Source organism: Mobula hypostoma, chromosome 7 (assembly GCF_963921235.1).
Source record: "Mobula hypostoma chromosome 7, sMobHyp1.1, whole genome shotgun sequence".
NCBI classification, from domain to species: Eukaryota; Metazoa; Chordata; class Chondrichthyes; order Myliobatiformes; family Myliobatidae; genus Mobula; species Mobula hypostoma.
This window is the reverse complement of record NC_086103.1, coordinates 131,225,935-131,252,129: the sequence shown is the minus strand read 5'-3', so window position 1 is coordinate 131,252,129 and position 26,195 is coordinate 131,225,935. Positions and strand designations below refer to the sequence as shown.

Sequence of the window (26,195 nt, the reverse complement as noted above, 5' to 3'; positions counted from 1 at the left end):
GTGACCCTGCTGAACCTCACATCACAGCGCTAAGCAGTATTGCACCCATATTGTACTGTCTCAGTACTTTTAATTTGTGTGCTTACTTACTTTTTATTCGCATTTATTTTGTAAATAACACTATTCTTTGCATTTCTGGTCAGATGCTAACTGCATTTCGCTGGCTTTGTATCTGTACTCGGCACAATGATAATAAAGTTGAATCTAATCTGATGTAATGTAATCTAAATTCATACTAAGTAAAAAGAGAAAAGATAACCAAAATTGTTTTAGAACTCTGTTAATTTTATGAATAAGGTCACTTAACAGCTGAGTTAAAAGCTAAATTGTGTAAGATTAATCCGAAAAAAACTGGATTGCAACAGATACACAGAACAATTTTTTCACATGATTTTGCTGACTAGACGCATTCTGATCAAGTTCAGTGGGGCTCAATGGTCAATGCATCATGCAAAAATTAGCTGAGAATGTGTTACAGATAAACTACAAGGATTAACTATTTTGGAATCTCAAGAAATTAAGGGTCAAATTTCATAAACCAAGCTTTAACAGTTAATTTCCAAAAACACTGGAGCCGTCGCCAAAGAACATTGAACCATAAATATATATCTATTAGTTAAAACAAGGTTAAATGTGATACCAAACAAGAGAAATTCTGCAGATGCTGGAAATCCAAGCAACATACACAAAATGCTGGAGGAACTGAGGAGATCGGGCAGCATCTGTAGAAAAAAATACAGTCGACGTTTCGGGCCGAAACCTTTCATCAGGACTGGGAAAAAAGGATGAGGAGTCAGAGTAAGAAAGTGGGGAAAGAGGAGGAAGAACCAGAAGGTGATAGGGAAACCAGGCCGGGAGGGGTGGGAGGGTAAAGTAAAGAGCTGGGAAGTTGATTTGAGATATTGAAATGAAAGAGATACAGGGCTAGAGAGGCGGCACAGCCAAGAAGGGCCGAAAGGCCTGTTTCTGTGCTGTAGTTTTTCTATAGTTTTCTATGGGGAATCTGATAGGTGCTTCATAGAGCACCTATGCTCCATCCACCAGAAAAAGAAGGATCACCTAGTGTCCACCCATTTTAATTCCACTTCTCATTCCCATTCCAACATATCAGTCCACGGCCTCCTCCACCGACACAAACAACACCTCATATTCCATCGGGGTAGCCTCCAACCTGACGACGTGAACTTCGATTTCTTGAACTCCCAGTTATGCCCCCTCCACCCACCATTCCCCATTCCCATTTCCCTCTCTCACCTTATCTGCCTATCACCTCCCTCTCCCCTTTTTCTTTCCTCCATGGCCTTCTGTCCTCTCCTATCAGATTCCCCTTTCTCCAGCCCTGAATCTCTTTCACCAATCAACTTCCCAGCTCTTTACTTCACCTCCACCCTCTCCTCCTGGTTTCACCTATCACCTTGTGTTTCTTCCTCCCCTCCCCGACTTTCTTATTCTGACTCCTCGTCTTTTTTTCCAGTCCTGATGAAGGGTCTTGGCCTGAAATGTCGACTGCATTCTTTTAAAAAATGTGATACCATCAGGTCTGTTAACTTTGTATCTGGGGTAAAAAAATTATTAGGGTATTCCACAAGGTAAAGAAAGAGCAGTATTTCTATAGTGCTCTTTGTGGCTTCGGGTAATTGCGAACCAAATCTAAAGAATTAATTTTATGTACATTTGCCTGTTATGTAAGCAAATGCAAGAGTCACTGCTATATATGAGCATTTAAAACATTCCAATGCTACAAATGTGGCCAGTACTACATTTGGCATTATGCCAAACCTGGCAAAACTTTTATGTTAGATACTAGGCCCAAAGGGAAATAGCAATGAAGTTTGCTGCAAGTGTTAGTATCTATCAGATTTCAAATATTTTAAACTTATTTTCTCCATATGGATGAGACTGTGTAAACCCAATGCAATGTAAAAGGTTCAGTTCACTCACAAAATACATATGTTGAAAAACTGTCGTCAATATGTCGTACACTCATTGCACAACTCCAGAAGAAACCCTCATAGTGAAAAGTCTTCGCAGATGCCTGAGGAGAAACAACTACAACTTCAAAAGGCAATAAAATTAAGCATCCTGCAATTGAAGTTAAACTTCCTGCACTCCACCCTACATAATAGCATAAAGTATTACCTAATTGGCTTTTGCAATAAAATGAGAAGTTTGATAGGGTTAGATTTCACACAAAACAATCTTAAATAAAAAGTGAAATACAAAGAAAGTGCTTTCTTTTTTGTCTTGACCATTGCATTGCAATGGTATAATTTGGAAAAGGCCGGGGAAAGAAAAAACAAAGTTCTTGCACCCAATAATATGCAATAAAAATCAATCATGGAAGAAAGTGAAAATATGCATTTGTTCTACAGCCTCAATAAGGGAGATTTACTGTTGTTTATATGAGGACAAGGTCCACACCACTCAAACATATATCCTGTACCGGTCTTGTCATTAGTAAAAAGAAACGCTGAAATAATATCCACACTGAATTAAATAAAATGTATGAATAGTATTCTATTCATAAAGTAAAAGTAATTTAAATTTATTCAGAAGACATTCACTTTTTGGCAGTTATTGTCGCAGATTTTTAAATCACAGACTATCAATAGGTGTTAACATGCACGTTTTGCTTGAGTTTAGAATTGATCACTTTCTTTGTCCTCTGTTTTTTGTAGGCCTCCTGCCTTAAAATTAAATAAAATCAAATACACCTGAATGAAACCACAAAATTAAATCCAAACAATTTATAGACGGAGTGTGCATATCTTGTGTTACTCCAGTTCAAAAGCTGCTCCTAAGTACAGCATTCAAATCTGAAATTACACTTGTATGAAAGGTAACAGTATTTTGGTGAAATTTACTTTTAAAAGTATCGGAAAGGTTTGAAATACTTCTTTCTGATATTTTCCAAGATTCAGACATGTCCAAAACATATGAATGAATGAAGCTTCTCTATTATTACCTTTATCACAATACGGAGATATATCTAAATAAAAACGAGACAACTTATCCTTAGTCATATAGGCCCCATGGACCACTTTAAATTGAAGGAGAGAGTGACGGGCACATAACGATGAAGTGTTGACCAATTAAAAAATTTGATTCTAAGTTTCCTCAGGAATTGAAATCTGTAAATCTTGTTCTCAAAGATTTCAAGCCTATTTCAAGTAAGTAAATTTCAAGCCTAATCCTTTGACTGCTTTATTTGGTATTGTTGGAGGAAAAGATATTATTTTGGAGCCATCTGATTTGCACATTTTGGCTTTTATGTCTCTTATGGCCAGAAGGATGCATTTGCTTAAATAGATAGATGTGGCCCCTCCTATTCATGCCCAATGGTTACGTGATGTGATGTCATGTTTAAGTTTAGAGAAGACTCGATGTTCAATCTTTGAATCTAATTAAGACTTTCAAATAATGTGGGGACCTTTTCTGAATTATTTTCAAAACCTTTGCTTTGCTGTTAAAGCACAGATGATGACTAACAATCTTTTTTTTCTACTAATAAGCTTCCGTCTTGGTAGTGGGTTAGATTTTTTTATATAATAATATAATTATTTTTCAATGTTACAAACTAATTGACTTGTACGAATATAGGGTAAAGAGTCTTTATGTGCAATTTAGTTTAATATATTGACATATATATTTTTTTCCTGTACTCTGTATTCATATATATATTCCTCCTTGTGTAATACAGTTTCGAGTTGCATTTCTGGATGCTGCGACGGACTGTGTTGAGGGACAATGGTTTTTCGAAGTACTCCCAAGCCCAGGTGGCTATAATTGTCACAGTAGCATGACGATTTCTTTGGCAGTGCCGCCTGAGGGCTCGAAGATCACACACATTCAACAGTGGTTTCCGACCTTGCCCTTTATGCACTGAGACGTCTCTGAGTTCTCTGAATCTTTTCACAATATTATGTACTGTAGATGTTGAAAGACCTAAATTCCCTGCAATCTTGCATTGAGAAATGTTCCTTTTGAACTGACTAACAATTCTCTCACAAATTTTGGCACAAAGGGGTGAGCCATGACCCATCCTTGCTTGCAAAGACTGAGCCTTTGATGGACGCTACTTTTATACCCAGTCATGATACCTCACCTGCTACCAATTAGCCTGCTTAATGTGGAGTCTTCCAAACCAGTGTTACTTGAATATTCTGTGCACTTTTCAATCTTATTTTAACTCTGTCCCAACTTTTGTTGAGTATGTTGCAGCCATCAAATTCTAAATTTGTGTATATTTACAAAATACAATTAAGTTGGTCAGTAAAGCTATTGAAAATCTTTTCTTTGTACTTTTGTCAGTTAAATAAAGGTTCACGTGCATTAACATATCACAGATTTTTGTTTTTATTGCATTTTGGAAAATATCCCAACTTTTCTGGAAATGGGGTTTGTATAAATTAATAAAAAAAATTGGAAAGAATAGTGTTTTGGTGAACACACCAGAGGTTAGATGCCAGTTGGAGTGGTATGTATAGGTAGTTCGGCTCCTGAACCTACTGGAAAGTCACATTTGCATTCTAGAAGATGCAGATACGATACATCAGGACATTGCCTGAGATGGAACTGTTCCATTACAAAGTGGGACTGGATAGATCTTCCTTGGAGCAGATGAGGCTGAGAGGGGACCAGATAAATTAGGGACTTAAATAACAAACAGAGCTAACACTACAGTGCTTAGGTTCATAATAAGACACAAGAGTTTTAGATCTGAGGATCTGAGGAGGAACTTCTGTATCCGTAAGGTGGATGGTATCTGAAACGCAGTGCCTGAGTGGTTTGTGGACTTTCAAAGTATTTGAGAACAACTTAAACATATACTTTAATTGTCAATATAGAAGTGTGGGAAATGGAATTAGTATAGTTAGGTACTGGATGGCCAGCATAAACATAATATGCTGGAGAGGTTGTTTTTGTGTTAAATGGCTCGGTGAATCCATAACAGTTCATACCCAGTTTTAACAGATTTTCCTGAAGTTACAGTAATTAGCAGGATCCTTGTAGACATACAATGCCTATAAAAAGTATTCAACCCCACCCTCCAGAAGTTTTCATGTTTTATTCATTTACAACATTGGATCACAGTTCACTTATTTTGGCCTTTTTGATACTGATCAACAGAAAGACCCCATCAAGCCAAAGTATAAATACATTTCTACAAATTGATCTAAATTTATTACAATTATTAAATACAAAATAATTGATTGTATAATTACACACCCCATTCGAGTCAGTATTTGGTAGATGCACCTTTGGCAGCAATTACAGCCTTGAGTCTGTGTGGATAGGTCTCTATCAGCTTTGCACATCTGAACACTGCAATTTTCCCCATTCACCTTTACAAAACTGCTGAAGCTCCATCAGATTGCTTGGGTATCATAGTGACCAGCCCTTTTTGAGTCCAGTCACAAATTCTCAATTGGATTGAGGTCTGGACTCTGACTTGGCCACTTCAGGGCATTAGTTCTGTTGTTTTTAAGCCATTCCTGTGTAGCATTGGCTTTATGCTTGGGGTCATTGTCTTGCTGGAAAATAAATCTTCTCCCATGTTGCAGTTCTCTTGAGACTTCATCAGGTTTTCCTCCAGGATTTTTCTGCATTCATTTTACTGTCTACTTTCACAAGCCTTCCAGGTCCTGCTGCAGTGAAGCAGCCCCACAGCATGATACAACCACCACCATGCTTTACAGTTGGGATGGTGTGTTTTTGATGATGTGTGGTGTTTGGTTTATGCCAAATATAGCATTTAGTCTGATGGCCAGAAAGATCAATTTAGGTTTCATCAGACCATAGTACCCTCTTCCAGCTGATTTCAGAGTCTTCCACATGCCTCTAGCCAAGGTTCCATGTGAGTTTCTTTCATTGGTGGTTTCCTCTTTGCCAGTCTCCCATAAAGCTGTGACCATTGAAGCACCTGGGCAACAGTTGTAGTATGCGCAGTCTCTCCCATCTCAACCACTCCTCCAGAGTTGTCAAACATCTCTTGGTGGCCTCCCTCACTAGTCCCTTTCTTTCTTTTTGAGGACAGTCTGCTCTAGGCAGATTTACAGCTGGTCCATATTCTTTCCATTTCTTGATAATTGACTTAACTGTACTCCAAGGAATATTCAGTGACTGAAATTTTCTTGTATCCATCTCCCGACTTGCACTTTTCAGTAACCCTATCATAGAGTTGCTTGGAGTGTTCTTTTGTCTTCATGGTATAGTTTTTGCCAGAATACTTACTCACCAGCCGTTGGACCTTCCAGATACAGGTATATTTTTACTACAATCAATTGAAATACACTGACTGCACACGGTGTTTTCCATTTAACTAATTATGTGACTTTTAAAACCAATTGGCTGCACCAGTGATGATTTGCTGTGTCATATTAAAGGAGGTGAATGCTTGTGCAATCAGTTATTTTGTGTTTTATGTTTGTAATTAATTTAGATCACTTTGTAGAGATCTGCTTTCACTTTGATATGCGTCTTTTTCTGTTGATCAGGGTTAAAAAAAAGCCAAGTTAAATCCACTGTGCATCAATATTGTAAAATAATAAAACATAAGAACTTTGGAAGAGGGTGAGTACTTCTTGTAGGGACTGTACAGGAAACCTCTGGAGCCAAAATATAATCAACAACTGAAGGAAGTTCCACTCATACTGAACTTCCAGTTCTGCACTAAAGGAGTCAATTAAAGGGAAGAGTGTATTCCAGACAGCATCTCCTAAGCCATCACTCTGTAGTCACTGAATGGCTCTTGGGACAGTAATGCTCCTTAATTGAAACTTTTCTCTCTGTATTCAAGTTTACACAGTTTACAGCATCCTCCATCCCCCTGTAAACTCTATGTTACATAATTTAAGACCATACTCTGCAGTTTAGACATTTAAATGTTATTCTATCTATGCCCCACACCTGAAATTCCATCTTTAAATCTTTCCATCTATCTGCTTATTTTTTCTCTTCCTTTAGCAAAATAACTCTGTGCAAGTATAGTTCTAGCCGACACACAACAGGAAGGATGTGGAAGCTTTGGAGAGAGTGCAGATGAGATTCATCGGGATGTTGCCTGGATTAGACAGTGTTAGCTGTAAGAAGAGATTGGACAAATTTGGACTGTTTTCTCTAGAGTGTCAGAAATTGAGTGAGTCATAATAGAAATCCATAAAATTATGTAAAATTATGCAAGATATAGATAGAGCAGATTGATTCTTCTTCTTAGTGTGGAAATGTGAAATACTTGAAGACATAGCTTTAAGGTTAGAGGAGGAAAGATTAAAAGGGACTCCAGAGGCAATTTTTTTTCATTTGGTGCCAAGTACCTAGTAAGGTGTCAAGTAAGGTGGTAGAAGCAAATAGGATCAATGTTGAAATGTCATTTAGACAGCTACATGAACAGGCAGAGAATTGAGAGATAGATACTACGTGTAGGCAGAATGGATTGTTTAGTTTGACATCATGGTTAGCACAGAGATGGCAAGTCAAAGGGCCTGAACCTGCACCATACTCTTCTACATTCTATCTCTCCATCTCTTGATGTGAAGTTAATTCTACTTAAGTTGGCAGTCTATCACATTAAAGTCATTATATCAAACATATATTGTTTTTCCAACTAGAAATATAGATCACAATTGAACAATGAGGTTGTGCAATAACACAATTTGTGCTTTGCCATGAGAGCAACTTCTTTTCTGAATGCAAGTCATTCACTGGCCCTTCTTCACTACCTTATTTCTACCTAATATTGCTAATGATGTGAGAACTGGACCCTAGTCCATAACCCTCTCACCGAAGGCTTGCACTATGCCAAATTCATTCAAACTTGTTATAATCAAAAACCCAGGCCAAAAAACCTCTGAAGTAGGGAGCTTATGTCTCAACTGTGCCAGAACTTCAGAAAGACGTGTTTGGAAAGTGGAGTATCTGGGTTAGCCTTCTGATAACTATCTTGTGATTCTTTGTACATGACGTTTATTGTATAGTTAGAAGTGCCACTGAAAGCTAGGAAATTTCAGGAACTGCACTTTTATTCCGCAGTTAATTTTAACTTGTTAATAATGAAAGAAGAATTGAATTCCCTTAAATTGTTCTGCACATGACAACGTGCTTATGTTTGGTCACAATGAAGTTCCTGATAAATGCATCCGTTTCAATCATCTCCATGGGAATAATTTGAGTGCTAATAGTTACCAGCGACCAGTCTGGATTTCACTTCTTCCAAAAGCACACCCTAACATCAATAACACAGATTAGTTCTTACTTTGTTGTAGAAGCTGTACTTTCCAGGAAAATATTTAATTTTTGTCATCGTTTCTGCAATACTCCGCCGTTGAACGTGTCGTTCAGTTCGGTCTCCATGTCCACTTTGATTCCATGAATTCTTTGGCAATTTATTTATTTCTAATCTTTGAGTTGGTTTCGGTTTTATCCCAACTTGAGCTTCCTGTAAAGGATACATGAAGTTACTAGGATAATATCCTATTGTGTAAAATGCCACCTTCTCAATAATTTAGGCAATTTATGAAAAATTGGTAAAAAAAACTGCACTGAGTCTGCATTTGTTTCCTTGTGTTTAAACTGTTATAAAGCCATATAGCTGTGTATTGTTAGAAAGTTTTAATGACATTGAACTATCCTGCAGCAGCAGAAGGAATACTTATTGCCCAGAGGTCAGACCTTGCTGATTATTTACTGGTCATATTATCATCCTCTCAAGAGGGAATTTTGCAAGATTAGGCTGCTTAACAAAAGTATTCATTGTACTCACCATCCTAAAAATAAGCAAATTTAAAGAAAAATATTTTATATGCAAAGGTAAAGTTAGTGACACTCCTGAATCTTACTAATAATATATATGCTGCTAACGATCATTTGGAGCTGGAACTAAACACAGCATACTATAAATCTACAAAATGCAGCTTCATTCTCACCAGCCATTCCAATTCTTGACAGCACTATAGTTTTTAGTTTGTAAGTCAGATTTCTACAGTACAGAACATTTCATGGTTTATTACCCACTTAGAACTAGAAGTTAATTGCATCTGCCTGGGTAGAAAGTGCTCTAATTCCTCCTTCATTTGCGATATGTATAATCAAATCATCAAGCAGCCAAATAGCAACTCATGTTATGACAAGTGTCTACTGCTACTTATTACATTAGGATGAAATATCACATCTGCATGCAATCCCAACAAACAACTGGACAGCGTGAAGGCCTTCTGAAATGACTAAAGTGAGACCAATCAGTCCCCCTCCACTACCGCTTCTTCACCTACAGTGGCATGCAAAAGTTTGGGCACCCCTGGTCAAAATTTCTGTTACTGTGAAAAGACGTAAGGTTAAAGATGACACAGTTCTTTAATATTTTAAGCAAGATTATTTTTTCCCCATCTTGTACGTTTCAAAATAACAAAAAAGGAAAAAGGACCTGAAGCAAAAGTTTGGGCACCCCGCATGGTCAGTACTTAGTAACACCCCTTTTGGCAAGTATCACAGGTTGTAAATGCTTTCTGTAGCCAGCTAAGAGTCTTTCAATTCTTGTTTAGGGGATTTTTGCCTATTCTTCCTTGCAAAGGGCTTCTAGTTCTGTCAGATCCTTGGGCCGTCTTGCATGCACTGCTCTTTTGAGGTCTATCCACAGATCCTCGATGATGTTTAGGTCAGGGGACTGTGTGGGCCATGGCAAAACCTTCAGCTTTCGCCTCTTGAGGTAGTCGAATGTGGATTTTGAGGTGTGTTTAAGGTCATTATCCTGTTGTAGAAGCCATCCTCTTTTCATCTACAGCTTTTTTACAGACGGTGTGATGTTTGCTTCCAGAATTTACTGGTATTTAATTGAATGCATTCTTCTCTCTACCAGTGAAATGTTCCCCATGCCACTGGCTGCTACACAAGCCCAAAGCATGATCGATCCACCCCTGTACTTAACAGTTGAAGAGGGGTTCTTTTCATGGAATTCTGCACCCTCTTTTCTCCAAACATAATCTTTGCTCATTGCGGCCAAAAAGTTCTATTTGAACGTCATCAGTCCACAGGACTTGCTTCCAAAATGCATCAGGCTTGTTTAGATGTTCTTTTGCAATCTTCTGATGCTGAATTTTGTGGTAAGGATGCAGGAATGGTTTTCTTCTGATGATTCTTCCATGAAGGTCGTATTTGTGCAGGTGTCGCTGCACAGTAGAACAGTACACCACCACTCCAGAGTCTGCTAAATTTTCCTGAAGGTTTTTGCAGTCAAACGGTTGTTTTGATTTCCCTTTCTAGCAATCCTACGAGCAGTTCTCTTGGAAAGTTTTCTTGGTCTTCCAGACCTCAACTTGACCCCCACCGTTCCTGTTAAATGTCATTTCTTAATTACATTACGAACTGAGGAAACGGCTACCTGAAAATGCTTTGCTATCTTCTTATAGCCTTCTCCTGCTTTCTGGGCATCACTTAATTTTCAAAGTGCTAGGCAGCTGTTTGGAGGAGCCCATGGCTGCTGATTGTTGGGTCAAGGTTTGAGGAGTCAGGGTATTGATAAAGCTTTGAAATTTGCATCACCTGGCCTTTCCTAACGATGACTGTGAACAAGCCATAGCCCTAACAAGCTAATTATGGTCCGAGACCTTGATAAAAGTCATCTGAGAGCTCAAATCTCTTGGGGTGCCCAAACTTTTGCATGGTGCTCCTTTCCCTTTTTTCACTCTAAAATTGTACAAAACAAAAATAATACTCTAATCTTGCTTAAAATGTTGAAAAGAATGTTTCATCTTTAACTTTATGACTTTTGGAGATCAGTTCATCTTCTACTCACTTAACTATTCACAGTAACAGAAATCCTGATCAGGGGTGCCCAACCTTTTGCATGCGACTGTATCTGAACATGTTCTCCTGTTATACAGTTTTTCTTTAACCTCAATCACATTCTTGAAACAAAAGATGTAACTACAGGAACATATATAAGTTACATTTTGCCTTGTGGGTGTGACAAAAGAACCAGTTATCAGAAGATTGATGCCGATAAGAGGACAATGGGGGAACATTCAGAAACGTTAATGAGAGACGAGAGGGATTAGCGAAAAGGAGACACAGTTCCGAGTATTGTCAGAGACTGGTGGCTTTGAACCCTGAACTGTTTGAAGTTTGATGGACAGGCGATACCCCAGCAGGGGGATAAAAAGGGACAGGTTCGCTAAGGCAACAGACACACGACTCCACGAGGTAACGAGACCCTGGAAGCGGTGTGCCCCCACAAGTTGGTGGAGTTTTTGAGGTCTGGTCGCGGGACCAGCCATAGATGCACAGGGTGGAAAGATACGGTCGAGCGGGAACCTGGTGTGTGTGTCCGCCCTTGCCTGGGTGCCGGGTTCACTGCAGAAGAATGATCGTATCTGGAACGGAGGGGTCACAGTCGGTGACCTCAGAAGACATTACAAAGGGCTCGCCCGAAAGCTAACTGCGAGGAATATCGAAGGTCTGTTAGGAATCCGTTTTGAATATTCATTCGCTTTCGCTCTCTCTCTTCTCCCCGCCCCAATGGCACAACAGTGATTACTGCAAACTGAACTGAACTAAATTGAACTGAACTTTGCATCACTTGAAACTGATCATTTACCCCTAGACTGCGATAGAGCTTGATTGATCCTGTTATCATAGTTCCGTGTACATGTGTGTTTATTCATTGCTAACCTGTTGCATTTATATCCTTACTATTAGAGTATTGTGTTGCTTATTTCTTTAATAAAACTTTCTTAGTTCCAGTAATCCAGACTCCAACTAAGTGGTCCATTTCTGCTGCTTTGGCAACCCAGTTACGGGGTACGTAACATGGGCTATACAAAATACTCTGTGCTTTAATCCGACCGACTCTCTTCCCTCATCACTTTTCTTGGTACACTAATGATAGGTTTAGTACTGCTTGGTGCTCTTATATAGTATTTGAAAGTTTTATCACCCCTGGTACTAGATTCCATCTTTTTCTCAAATTAACACCATCCATTGTGCCTTTTCTTTCCTCTTGCTACCCATCTACTTCCTTCTCAGAACAATCAGTGGCCACTGTCCATTATAAGGCCACAAAGACACACCAAGTTATTTCCTTAATTCAGGAGATTCTGCAGATGCTGGAAATACAGAGTAATACACACAACATGTTGGAGAAACTCAGCAGGCCAGGCAGCTTCTGTGGAGAGGAATAAACAGTCGATGTTTCCAGCCCAAAATGTCAACTGTTTATTCTTATCCATAGATGCTCCCTGACCAACTATTCCTCCAGAATTTTGGGACCCAAATTATTTCCCACTCTGTGAATTAATTCCTGCCTGAGCAAAGGTCTGGATCTGTTGAAATTTGCCTTATGGCACAATAGATGTACAACAGATACAATCCCCCTGGCTCTCCACTCTGCTTTGGAGAACCTAAACACAACAAATCATGTGTCAGGCTGTTATTCAGTTACAGCTTGGCCTTTTACACCATCAAACCAATACTACTAACCAACAGGTTTCAAAACCTGGACCTCTGTACATCCCTCTGCAGCTGGATCATCGGCCTCTGTATCAGGAGATGGCAATCAATGCAGGACAGTGATAGCATCTCTTCAATGATAATCACTGTGAGCACACCTCAGGGATAGGTGCTAGGTAAAGCTGAAATTCCATCTACAAGTTCACCAATGGCACCACTGTGGTTGGTAGAATCTTAGACAGAATGAGGAGGTGTACAGGAGTGAGGTCAATCAGCTGGTAAGGTGGTGTCACAACAATACCTCGCACTCAGCATCAGTGAAACCAAACAACTGATTGCAAAATTCAGGAAGGGAAAGTCAAGGTGACATGCAACAGTCTTCATTGATAGGTCAGCAGTGGAAAGTGTGAGCAGCTTCTAGTTCTTGGGTGTCAGTATCTCAGGGGATCTATCATGTGCCCAACAAAATAACACAATCATCAAGAGGGCACATCAGCAGCTCAGCAGCTATACTTCACTCGGAGTTTAAGGAGATCAGGCATTTCACCAAATACCCTTAGGAGTTTCTACAGGTGTACCAGGGAAAGCTTTCTGACTGGTTGCATCACAGCCTGTTAGAGTTACAGAGGCTCCAATGCACAGGATCACAAGATGGTGCAAAAGGTTGCTAACTCAACCATTTCCATCAAAACACAACCCTCCCCACCACTAAAGACGCATTCAAGAGGTAGTGCCTCAGGAAGGCAGCATCCATCACGAAGGACCCTCTGTGACATGCCCGCTTCTCCTTACTACCATCAAGAAGGTGGTACAGGAGCCTGAAGATCCACACTTAGAGGTTCAAGAACAGCTTCTTACCTTCCACCATCAGATTTCTGAAAGGTCCATAAAAATTGTCCTATTATTCCTTTATATACCACTATTTTGCAATTTACAACAATTTTATGTCTGCTCTGTAATGCTGATGCAAAACAACATATTTCATGTCACTTAATGTGATAATAAATCTAGTTCTGATTTCTATAAGTGCTCTGTCCTATTCTCCCCATTTTTTCATCTCTAGTGTGTCACTTTGCACATTGGTGCTTCCGAAAATCTTTATTTCCTCCTTTATGGTTTCCCTACCACCACGGTTGACATATTTTCAACCAGGTCTGTCCCATGTCCTATATGTCTGCTCTACCAACCCAGAAAAAAAGAAAGGGTTCTCCTTGTCCTCACCTTCCACATTCACAATACCATGTTCAGTCATTTTGATACCTCCAATATGACACCACCACCACAAAAACTGTATATTTCTTTCTCCTCGTTCTGAAGGGAGAGTCCAATTAAACTGGTTTAATTTTCCATTTCCTATTAGTAACAATTTCTCTTCTCTTTGCACCTTCCTGCAGATGCCCTGTAATCTTTTCCCTTTCCACTATCCAGTCCCAAACATTGCTTTCAGGTGAAGCAGTGATTCACTAGCACATTTTCAATGTAGATTCAGAAAGTGATTCAATTAATTTAAACACAACCTTAGAGAACAGCACCTCATCTTCCAGCTGCCACATTGTAGCCTTTTGAGCGGAACCCTGAAATCAACAATTTCAGAAAATCAACCGTTCCATTCCAATCTTGCACCTCACAGACCTGTCGCTCTTCTGGTTAATTTAGCTCTTGTCTCCTCCAACTGCTCCTCTCTCAGACGTACCTTCTGTTCTCCACAAACTTTAACAGCCAGTTTCTTTCAGTACCTCCACAATTTGTGCTGTGTTATCTCTCACATTCTCCAATATCATCTTTTGATCTCCCTGCCCAGTACCCCTTTCTCTGCAGCTTAATGCTTTTTATAATCACTAACTTATTCCATTTTACAAGATCTGAAATAGTAACTGCTTCTCTATCCAAAGGCACTGTTCAACCTATTTAATTCTTTTTAATAAAAAAAAGTTGTGGTCAGAGTACTCAGTAGTTTCAATTACAAATAATTAAGAGAACAGCTTGGCAAATTGATTAACGGAAGTTTTAAAAGCATCTAGTTGTATAACCATAGTTCACCATTAACTGATTGTGACCATTATATTATTATTCATATCACTGCCTGAGTCTCAAAATTGATGTACATGACGTAATATCTATAGTAAGCAGCGAGTTTGATAATCTGGCTGTACCTGTACTCCCGGTATACAAGCAGAAGCTGAGAACCGTCGCACCAGTAGTGAGGAGCACAAAGGTATTCTCAAGGGAGGCAGAGGAGGACTTACAGGACAGCTTTGAACTGGTACTGAACTATATTGAGGGGCTCATCTTCACATCTGAATGAAAATGCCACAGCTGTCACCAACTTCATCGAGACCTGAGTGAATGAGTGTGTGTCTTCAAGGACATACCAGCCATGCCCAAACCAGAAGCTGTAGATAAACCGTAAGATTCACAGTCTGCTGTGGGCTAGATATATGGTGTTCAAGGCCAATGATACAGAACTCTACAAGAAGTTCAGGTAAAACCTACAGAAAGCTGCATTAAGAGTGATAAAGCAAGTGAAACTAGAGTTGGAATTGAATGCATGTAAGCTCTGACAGGGATTCAAGACCGTAACTTCCTACAAGGTGAAACACAACATCATAAATGCTTCACTCCTCAGTGAGCTAAAGATCTTGAAAGAGAGAATAATACCCTCATTGTCCTGAACTTCGGGGAATACAGCACGATTGCTGTCACACATCCCTCACATGGTAACCCTTTCATTCCTGCAATCATTCTCGTGAATCTTCTCTGAACATTCTCCAATGTCAGCCCAAAATACTCCAAAGTGTGGTCTCATGAGTGCCTTATAGACCCTCAACATCATATCCCTGCTCTTGTATTCTATACCTCTAGAAATGAATGCCAACATTGCATTTGCCTTCTTCACCACTGACTCAACCTGGAGTTCTCAAACCTATTGAGGAATTGGTTTAACTCATTTGCCCATTCACGGCTGTGTTCAGAGGCTCTACAGCTAAGATGATTGAAGCCAGTGATGTTCTTCATGCTTCTCCACACTTCCCGTGTGTTACTCTGCCCAAGCTTGTTCTCCAGCTCTCTCCCGGATTCCTCTTTACTCACCTTGATCTTCCTCTTTAGCTCCCTCTATATGAGTTTCAGTTCCTCCCTGTCTCCTCATTTTGTGGTTGAGAAGAGCCTTTAGATCACTGGTGACCCATGGTTTGTTGTTAGGGAAGAAACATACAGCCTTTGACGGTAATACAGTGTCCACACAGAAGTTGATGTAGCCAGTGATGCAATCAGCAAGTCAGTTGAAGTCCTTACCATATGGTTCACAATGCACATTCCGGTCAGTAACCTCAAAACAGGCCGTCAAGACCTCAATGGCTTCTTTACTATAATAGTGGTCCGGCTGTTGCTGTCCTTTAGGCTTGTACAAGGACTGAGGACTTCCTGATCACAGGAATAAGCTCCTAGCCTATCTAACCCCTCCCTGTAATGCAACTCAGGCATTTCCCTAATTTATCTACATGAGAAAAAGACTTAATTTGTGCTGGAATTTAACTACTGGAGGAACTTGATAACAAACAAAATCCAATACTTTCTGATGTAGGAAGTCCCTCGCAGAAGTTATTTGAATAGCTCTTCCAGGATAAAATTAGAATCAGTCATTTACTAGTCAATTTCTCTGAGAATCTAAGCTGGAGCCAACATTTTGATGCAGCAACAAAGAAGGCATGACAGTGGCTATATTTCATAAGGAGTTTGAGAACATTTAGTATGTCACCAAAAGCACATTGAAATTTTTATAGATGTACTGTGGAGAGTATTCTATTTGGCAGCAGAGAGTTGTAAACTTAGTCAGCTCCATCATGAGCACTAGTCTCTGTTGTATCCAGGACTTCGTTAAGGAGAAATGCCTCAAAAAGATGGCATCTATAATTAAGGTCTCGCTTCGCACAGGTCATGCCCGCTTCTCATTACTACCATCAGGAAGGAGGTACAGAAGAGTGAAGGCACACACTCAAAGATTCAGGAACAACTTCTCCCCATCAGCCATCCAATTTCTGAATGGAGAATGAACCCATGCCCACGATCTCACTAGCGGCATCTCTTGCACAGCTTACAATGACGTAGCAAAAAGGTTTGCTGATCATTCACATGACATGCAACAAAAAGGCGGACATCCTTCCTGCTGATATACAATAGTCATCTCCTCACCTCCTCACACCACTGAAAGCAGAGTTGTGGTCAGAAGGTTATGTAATTTACACTGTATACAGAGGAAAGAAAATGGGTTAAATTTAAGAAAATCAGCTTAAGTAACATTTATTTCAACTACCCAGAAAAAGTAATGTACACCGCTATCAAGTCACCTCTCATCCTCCGTCGCTCCAAGGAGAAAAGGCTGAGTTCGATCAACCTATTCTCATAAGGCATGCTCCCTAATCCAGGCAACATCCTTGTAAGTCACCTCTGCACCCTTTCTATGGTTTCCAAGTATTTCCCAAAGCGAGGCAATCAGAATTGAGTACTGTACTCCAAGTGTGGTCTGATCAGGGTCCTATATAGCTGTAACATTACCTCTTAGCTCGTAAACTCAATCCCATGATTGATGAAGGCCAGTACACTGTATGCCTTCTTAACCACAGAGTAAACTTACGTAGCAGCTTTGAGTGTCCTATGGTTTTGGACCCCAAGCTCCGTCTGATCCTCCACAAGAGTCTTACTATTAATGCTATATTCTGCCATCATATTTGACCTACCAAAATGAACCACCTCATACTTATCTGGGTTGAACTCCATCTGCCACTTCTCAACCCAGTTTTGCAACCTATCAATGTCCCATTCTAACCTCTGACAGCCCTCCACACTATCCACACCTCCAATCTTTGTGTCATCAGTAAATTTACTAACCCATCCCTCCACTTACTCATCCAGGTCATTTATAAAAATCACAAACAGTAGGGGTCCCAGAACAGATCCCTGAGGCACACCACTGGTCGCCGACCTCCATTCAGAATATAACCCGTTTACAACCACTCTCAGCCTTCTGTGGGCAAGCCAGTTCTGGATCCACAAAGCAATGTCTCCTTGGATCCTTACTTTCTCAATAAGCCTTGCATGGGAAACCTTATCAAATGCCTTACTAAAATCCATATACACTACATCTACAGCTCTACCTTCATCAATGTGCTGAGTTACATCTTCAAAAAGTTCAATCAGGCTCGTAAGGCACGACCTGCCTTTGACAAAGCCATGCTGACTATTTCTAATCATATTATGCTTCTCCAAATGATCATAAATCTTGCCTCTCAGGATCTTCTCCATCAACTTACCAACCACTGAAGTAAGACTCACTGGTCTATAATATCCTGGGCTATCCCTACTTCCTTTCTTGAATAAAGGAACAACATCCGCAACCCTCCAATCCTCTGGAGCCTCTCCCATCCTCATTGATGATGCAAAGATCATTGCCAGAGGCTCAGCAATCTCCTCCCTCGCTTCCCACAGTAGCCTGGGGTACATCCCGTCCAGTCCCGGTGACTTATCCAACTTGATGCTTTCCAAAAGCTCCAGCACATCCTCTTTCTTAATATCTACATTCTCAAGCTTTTCAGTCCACTGCAAGTCATCCCATCAATTGCCAAGATTCTTTTCCATAGTGAATACTGAAGCAAAGTATTCATTAAGTACCTCGGCTATTTCCTCCGGTTCCATACACACTTTTCCATTGTCACACTTGATAGGTCCCATTCTCTCACATCTTATCCTCTTGCTCTTCACATACTTGTAGAATGCCTTGGGGTTTTCCTTAATCCTGTCCACCAAGGCCTTCTCATGGCCCCTTCTGGCTCTCTTAATTTCATTCTTAAGCTCCTTCTTGCTAGCCTTATAATCTTCTAGATTCATATCATTACCTAGTTTTTTGAACCTTTCGTAAGCTCTTCTTTTATTCTGGACTAGATTTACAACAGCCATTGTGCACCACGGATCTTGTACCCTACCACCCTTTTCACGTCTCATTGGGACGTACCTACTCAGCACCCCACACAAATATCCCCTGAACATTTGCCACATTTCTTCGGTACGTTTCCCTGAGAACATCTGTTTCAAATTTATGCTTCCAAGTTCCTGCTTGATAGTTTCATAGTTCACCCTAACTCCAATTAAACATTTCCCTAACTTGTCTGTACAATGCTATCTCCAAAATGCTCTCCTACTGAGAGACCTGACTCCTGACCAGGTTCATCTTCCAGTACCAGATCAAGTACAGCCTCTCCTCTTGTAGGCTTATCTACATACTGTGTTAAGAAACCTTCCTGAACACACCTAATAGACTCCACCCCATCTAATCCCATTACTCTAGGGAGATGCCAATCAATATGGGGGAAATGAAAATCTCCCACAATAACAATCCTGTTATTATTACACCTTTCCATAATCTGTCCCCCTATCTGCTCCTCAATGTCCCTGTTACTATTGGGTGGTCTATAAAAAACACCCAGTAGCATATTTAACCCCTTCCTATTCCTAACTTCCACACACAGAGACTCCGTAGACAACCCCTCCATGACATCCACCTTTTCTGCAGCCGTGACACTACCTCTGATCAACAGTGCCACGCCCCCACCTCTTTTGCCTCCCTCCCTATCCTTTCTGAAGCATCTAAAGCCTGGCACCTGAAGTAGCCATTCCTGCCCCTGAACCATCCAAGTCTCTGTAATGGCCACAACATCATACCTCCAAGTGCCGATCCACACTCTAAGCTCATCTGCTTTATTCATGATACTCCTTGCATTAAAATAGATACATCTCAAACCATCAGTCTGAGCGCATCCCTTCTCTATCACCTGTCTATCCTCCCTTTCGCACTGTCTCCAAACTTCCTCTATTTGTGAGCCAACCTCCCTTTCCTCCGTCACTTCAGTTCAGTTCCCACCCCCCAGCAATTCTAGTTTAAACTCTCCCCAATAGCCTTAGCAAACCTCCCCACCAGGATATTGATCCCCCTCAGATTCAAGTGCAACCTGTCCTTTTTGTACAGGTCATATCTGCCCCAGAAGAGGTCCCAATGATCCAGAAATCTGAATCCCTGCCCCCTGCTGCAATCCCTCAGCCACGCATTTATCCTCCACCTCACTCTATTCCTATTCTCACTGTCACGTGGCACAGACAGTAATCCCGAGATTACTACCTTTGAGGTCCTGCTTCTCAACTTCTTTCCTAACTCCCTGTAGACTTTTTTCAGGACCTCCTCCCTTTTCCTACCTATATCGTTGGTACCAATATGTACCACGACCTCTGGCTGTTCTCCTTCCCACTTCAAGATATTTTGGACGCAATCAAAAACATCTCGGACCCTGCTATCCGTGTTTCTTTCCTGCGTCCACAAAATTGTCTGTCTGACCCCTTAACTATAGAGTCGCCTATTATTGCTGCCATCCTCTTCCTTTCCCTACCCTTCTGAACCACAGGGCCAGACTCTGTGCCAGAGGTACGACCAATGTTGCTTCCCCCAGGTAGGCCATTCCCCCCCCCCCGGCCCCAACAGTGCTCAAGCAGGAACACTTACTTATCGTTAAGGGAGACAGCCACTGGGGTACTCTCTAGTACCTGCTTCTTGCCCTTCCCTCTCCTGACTGTTACCCACATCTCTGTCTCCTGGGGTCCTGGGGTGAAAACCTGTCTATCGCTCCCCTCTATCACCTCCTCACTCTCCCTGACCAGACGAAGGTCATCGAGCTGCAGCTCCAGTTCCCTAACGCCATCTCTAAGGAGCTGCAGCCCGACACACTTGACGCAGATGTGGTCATCCGGGAGGTCGGGAGACTCTAGGACCTCCCACATCTGACATTGAGCACAGAAAACTGGCCTCACACACATACTGTCTGTCTTTATTTTAAACAGATAACCTACCGGGCCTCGACCCTTTATCGCTGAAGCCCCGTTGAGCCAAAGGCAGGTTTCTCGCCGTGGAGTCCAGTGGCTGTTAGCAAGGTTCCTCAAGGCAGAAAACCTATTGGCTACGTCAGCTAATTATGTTTAGGCACACATTCCAGGAGGAAGGAGAGATGTTGACTGCCTACATTTTCAGGTTGGAGAAGCTGCCGCACTGTTTGCGCCACAAAGAAGGCATTCAACTGTCTGAGAGAAATTGCTTGGAGATGGAGCAAGATGTGAAGGACATGCTGTCACATGATGTGATTGCTCTACGTAATCAAATGACCCACAAGATGCGCCCTCCTCCATCTTTTTCTGAGTTACTCAGAGACGTTAGAGAGGAGGAAAGCACAATGGAGGAGTAGGAGACTTCCATCAGCAATGCTCAGTCCTTGCTAGTAGCCTCTGTTGCCACACAAGCAGGGGTTTTGCAGGACATCAGGAAAGATCTGAGGGCCGAGCGGATATCGGTTGGTGCTGCCACCAACTCTGACAAGGCCAACAGGAAGCCAAACTCACTGGCGGGACGTACGAAGGTGAAGGCTGCTACTGAGTGGGGTCCCTTGACCAGAAAAGTGACCAGTATCTTCTGTTACCACTGTGGAGGAAGACACTTCAGGGAAGTAAATCGGTGGTTAACCAAACTGAGAAGAAAAGAGGTAAAACTACAGAGAGACCCAGCAAAGAAACTGGCTGGTATTTCAGAAAGAATACATTCCTATTAGTGTGCCAAGGGAAATACTAAAGTACTAAACTCTGTTCCTGAAGGTTTAGTGGGACCAAGCTCTGGTGTTATCCATACAGATTGAAGGTGTTTATGCTAAAGCCATTCGTGACACAGGTTCTCAAGTTACTTAGCTTTATAGATCCCGTTACAACCGGTATTTGATGTATTTACCATTGATGACACTCAGTGCTCTTGAGATTTGGGGGCTTAGTATTGATGAGTACCCATGCGACGGTTACTTGGCTTTGAAGCTGGAGTTTTTGGAAGCAAGTGTTTAGAGTAACTGGGACTATTGACACACCGGTGTTGGTCTGCCTGGATCCAGTTACCAAGGGTGGAGCATATATTCTGTGGGAACAAATACTCCTGTTGTGAGAAGGTTCCTGGGAGCATGCAAGGAGAGAAATGGAAAGAACCTTTTGAAAACCTTGTCCATTCAACATGTGTTCAGAGCCGATTTTGAGAAGGTGCAAGCTTCTCCTAAGCAGAAATGAGGAACTGTGTGGCGTGCCCAGACTAAACCTGTCATGTTACATCCTGGAGGAGCAGCTAGAGTGACACAAACACCAGAATATGCAGGAATGTCTGAGGAATGAAAAAGATGACTAACCGAAAGTGTTGGGACATGAAAACGTGTTTTCTACTGACGAAGTTGATGTTGGTTACTTCAGGAGTACTTGCCTCACTATTAGAGCGACCAAGGACACCCCTTTCCGAGAGAGGTCTCACTGGTTAAAACCAACGGAGTTAGTCTGGCAGCACTTGCTTAAACTTAAGGAAGTTAAGTTTGGTCATGGAGCAGGGGGACCTGAGTCCACCGAAAGCCACGAGTGATAGACAGGGGGAGGCACCCTCTAGAAGACAGGAAGGGTCATATGGGATGATTGAAGCTGGAGGAGCTGAAGATAAGATAAGGAGGTCTCAAAGAGTCATGAAACCCCCTGGTAGGCTAGCCTATGACACACTGGGGGGAACATAGTATTGTGTCTATCGCCCTAGTGAAATATGTCACTACCATTCACAAATGGATTGGAGGTCCTGATAACACAAAATTCCTTTGAAAACTGTTTGATAAGTTTCAAAGCCATGAGAACATGACTATTTCTGGTGGGAAGAGAGTGTAATGCACTGGTTATGATTGTTACTGCTATGCTATAGGTATTCCATCTCAGCAATTCTATAAGAGCAGTCTGTTCTGCTTTCAGCTTGGTTTGACCTGAGATAAGAGGCTTTGGTGTTCAACTTAGGAATGTGGTGTCAGCCAATCAGGACGGCGGAATTGGGACAGGGTCTGGAGAACATGGGTATGGGGAGGTCTTTGTTGGCCAGAGCTGAGAGAAGACAGGAGGGAAGACAGCTGAGGTGCTTTGTGCAGATGAATGGCTTCAAGGAGGAAGGACAAATACTCCTGTGGGAGACCCATTTGTTCGAGATGGATTTCGAGCAACGTACGGAAGGTGGTGTGTGCTTTCACATAGATCGAGGGTCCAGCGTGTGAGTGACAGACAAGTTCAAGATGAGCTCCAACTTAAGTACACATTTGACTCTTTAAGAGTAATGGACCATTTTGTTTTTTTTTCTTTTCTTTAATAACTGGTTGCTTAAGTTAACATTCTTAAATATACTTCTTTATAATTGTTTACAGTGTACGATCTGTTGTTTCTTGCCAACAAGAGGTTGCCGAGGGCAGTAAATCACACAGCATTCACGCAAACCGGGGTTTGGGTGGGCAAGACATCCCAACCTCAGGGATTTGGCGGGACAAAAACTGTATACACTCTAGACGTACGAAGCCTGAGGTAGGTGAGTTGCCGGCCTTGGATCCAGCGGGATTGGAGGTGTTGTGGATAGTGTGGAGGGCTGTCAGAGGTTACAGTGGGACATTGATAGGATGCAAAACTGGGCTGAGAAGTGGAAGATGGAGTTCAGCCCAGATAAGTGTGAGGTGGTTCATTTTAGTAGGTCAAATACGATGGCAGAATATAGGTAAGGCTCTTGGCAGTGTTCAGGATCAGAGGGATCTTGGGGTCCGAATCCATAGGAGGCTCAAAGCAGCTGCCCAGGTTGACTCTGTGGTTAAGAAGGCATATGGTATATTGGCCTTCATCAATCATGGAATTGAATTTAGGAGCCGAAAGGTAATGTTGCAGCTATATAGGACCCTGGTCAGACCCCACTTGGAGTACTGTGCTCAGTTCTGGTCTCCTCACTACAGGAAGGATATGGAAGCCATAGAAAGAGGTGACCTGATAGAGGCGTATAAGATGATGAGAGGTATTGATCGTGTTGATAGTCAGAGCCTTTTTCCCAGGGCTGAAATGGCTGCCACAAGAGGGCACAAGTTTAAGGTGCTGGGGAGTAGGTACAGAGGAGATATCAGGGGTATGTTTTTTACGCAAAGAGTAGTGAGTGCGTGGAATAGGCTGCCGGCAACGTTGGTGGGGGCAGATATGATAGGGTCTCTTAAGAAACTTTTGGATAGGTACGTGGAGCTTAGAAAAATAGAGGGCTATGGGTAACCCTAGTAATTTCTGAGGTAGGGACATGTTCAGCACAACTTTGTGAGCCATAGGGCCTGTATTGTGCTATAGGTTTTCTATGTTTCTATGTTTCTATGGTTGCTGGCGAGGGGCTAATGAGCCACATTTCCAGAGATGCCCAGTAAAAGGGCACTTCAATAATATAATATAAAGTTTGGCAAACAAGGATTGAAATCCAAAATGATCGCGTTTTATGAATATGTTGCAACTTCGCGTTTAGGAACATACATTCAGTGGCCACTTTATTAAGTACATCTGTATGCGTTAATGCAAATATCTAATTAGCCAATTATGTGTCATCAAGTCATGCGTAAAAACATGCAGACGTGATCATGAGGTTCAGTTGTTCCTCAGACTAAACATCAGAATGGGGAAAAATATGATATGAGTGACTTTGACCGCGGAATGATTGTTAGTTCTGGATGTGGTGGTTTGAGATCACAGAAGCTTTTGATCTCCAGGGATTTTCATGCATAATAGTCTCTAGATTCTACAGAGAATGGTGCAAAAAGTATAAATGCTCCGCTGAGCATCAGTTCTGTGGGCAAAAACACCTTGTTAATGAAAGAGGTCCAAGGAGAATGACCAGACTTGTTCAAGCTGACAGGAAGGTGACAGTAACACAAATATACACGTCACAATAGTGATGTGCAGAAGAGCATCTCTGAATGCACAACACATTGAACCTTGAAGTGGATGGGCTACAGCAGCAGAAGACCTTGAACATACACTCAGTGACCACTTCATTGGGTTCAGGGGATACCGAATAAAGTAGCCACAGCCTCCATGGTTTGGCTATTTGGTACAAATACAGTAAAGGCTCTTGATGGATTGAATGATTTAGCTTTCATGTGTATTAAATTTGCATAAGATTTGCATAACTACCTTCAAAAACATGGTTTGCCAGAAATCTTCTGCAGCGCCTATCCTTTATCTTGTTTCAGCACTAACTGTAAAGGCAAAGCCTATAGCTTAATTTCTTCTCTTTGTACAAATGCTCTTTTGAATAGAAGGCAACCTCCAAGAGCAATGAACTTGCCAAAGCAGGTTTGTGGGTACAGTTTTAATGGAAACATAGGGCTGTGGCTAACTATCTCCAATGCTATTTCATCTGGCAGCATCCTTTTCATCGACGGGGAGCAATCTATCACACTTCAATCTCTGAGGCAAATAATGGCAAATCAATGCTTTCCAGAGTCTGCAATGATAAATTAAATGTGGAATATTAAAAGGAGTGCATGATCCATCAGAAATGTAAATTTGGAAAAACAACGTTTGGATACAAACAGATTATGACGTGCTTATGGGGTTAAGGGCTGTAAGTCAGTAAAAATGAAATACTTCAAAATTAATAAAAAGGAAGATAACCTTGAAATAGAATCTGATACTGTGAAGCAATGAGAAAGGAAAGGAATTGTAACGAGAAATTTGAAGCAATTCTTTCCCAGTGCTTATTCTAATGCAACAAGATAAGGGAAGGGCCTTACTCAGGACAAATGTGCTGAATACAACATTAAGTCTGTTTCGACAAGATAGGAACTTTGGAAAGTTTAGCAAAGGGAAATTAATATTATGTTTGAAATTTAGTCAATTTAAATCAGCTAATAATTCTCCGGGAAATTAGCAGCAATAAAACAAACTGAGCAGGAAACCGTCTAAGTTCTGACTATATGCTTCAGCTTTTGGGAATGTAATCTAATGGTTACATCTGGATACGGAGTTGCAGTGGTTGCCATTCACAGTCAAAGCCCATGCATAAACTCTCCCAATTCAGATGTAGAGAGCAAATATTCAGAGACATTTGCAGTAACTAACACTGAAATTATGAAGCAAGAACATAAAATTATGATTAAAAACATAAAAAAAAAATGTAAAAATGTAGTTATAAAGAAGTAAATTTTCCCCCCTTATCCTTAGGCTTAGAATCCCAATGAAGTCAGCGGAGTCTCTAATCATGAGCTGGCTGATCCGGGAAATCACTGAACAGGCAGTCACTGTGTATAAGACCCTGCAATGCCTCCTCTCATTGAGTAAGCTTTGGGCTTCTGCAGGTGTCAGTGTATATTCACAGGTCCAAGACCAACTGATAGTCAGTGTCTGGAGGCTGACAGTTCCAATGGGAGGCATCAGCTACTACCCACCAGACTGATATCAATAAAATAATTGATGCGAGATGTCTAAAATCACAAAACACTCAAAAACAATTGTGGAAGCATCCTTGTGTGTCAATGTACTGTCTGCTAGTGCTGTTGGGAAGGTTTTAAACTCATATGGTAAGGGGATGGGAACCAACACAGAAAAGAAGAGGGAAGTGATACAGAGACTAAAGCTAGAATTAGTGAAGAAAAAAATAAGAGTAGAGTGCATAAAAGTAAAAAGCAAAAATCGCATAGGCCACTAGATACTAAAAGGACAATGAGTATAATGGCACTTTATCTAAATGCCCGCAGTATTAGAAACAAGGTTAGCTCACTTGTGGCACAGATCAGTACCAAGGCATATGATTTAGTGGCCATTACAGAAACCTGGTTGCAAGGTGGAGATGACTGGAAATTAAATACCCAAGGGTATCA

General features: G+C 41.2%; 1 protein-coding gene across 2 annotated transcripts in view; it reads right to left on the bottom strand.

The window, feature by feature from the left end:
* Positions 1-26,195, bottom strand: part of LOC134349537 (transmembrane protein 182-like) — an 80,939-nt gene that overhangs the window by 33,154 nt on the left and 21,590 nt on the right. Inside the window, exons 1-3 of one of the 2 annotated variants that reach the window (XM_063054017.1) lie at positions 15,532-15,663; positions 8,255-8,437; positions 1,942-2,035 (exon numbers count right to left, since the gene is read on the bottom strand). In XM_063054017.1, the coding sequence (XP_062910087.1) occupies positions 1,942-2,035; positions 8,255-8,302 (142 nt within the window). In that variant the 5' untranslated portion in view covers positions 8,303-8,437; positions 15,532-15,663. Of the gene's footprint in view, positions 1-1,941; positions 2,036-8,254; positions 8,438-15,531; positions 15,664-26,195 lie in introns of those variants that run through there. The other variant, XM_063054016.1, reaches the window with a different exon arrangement.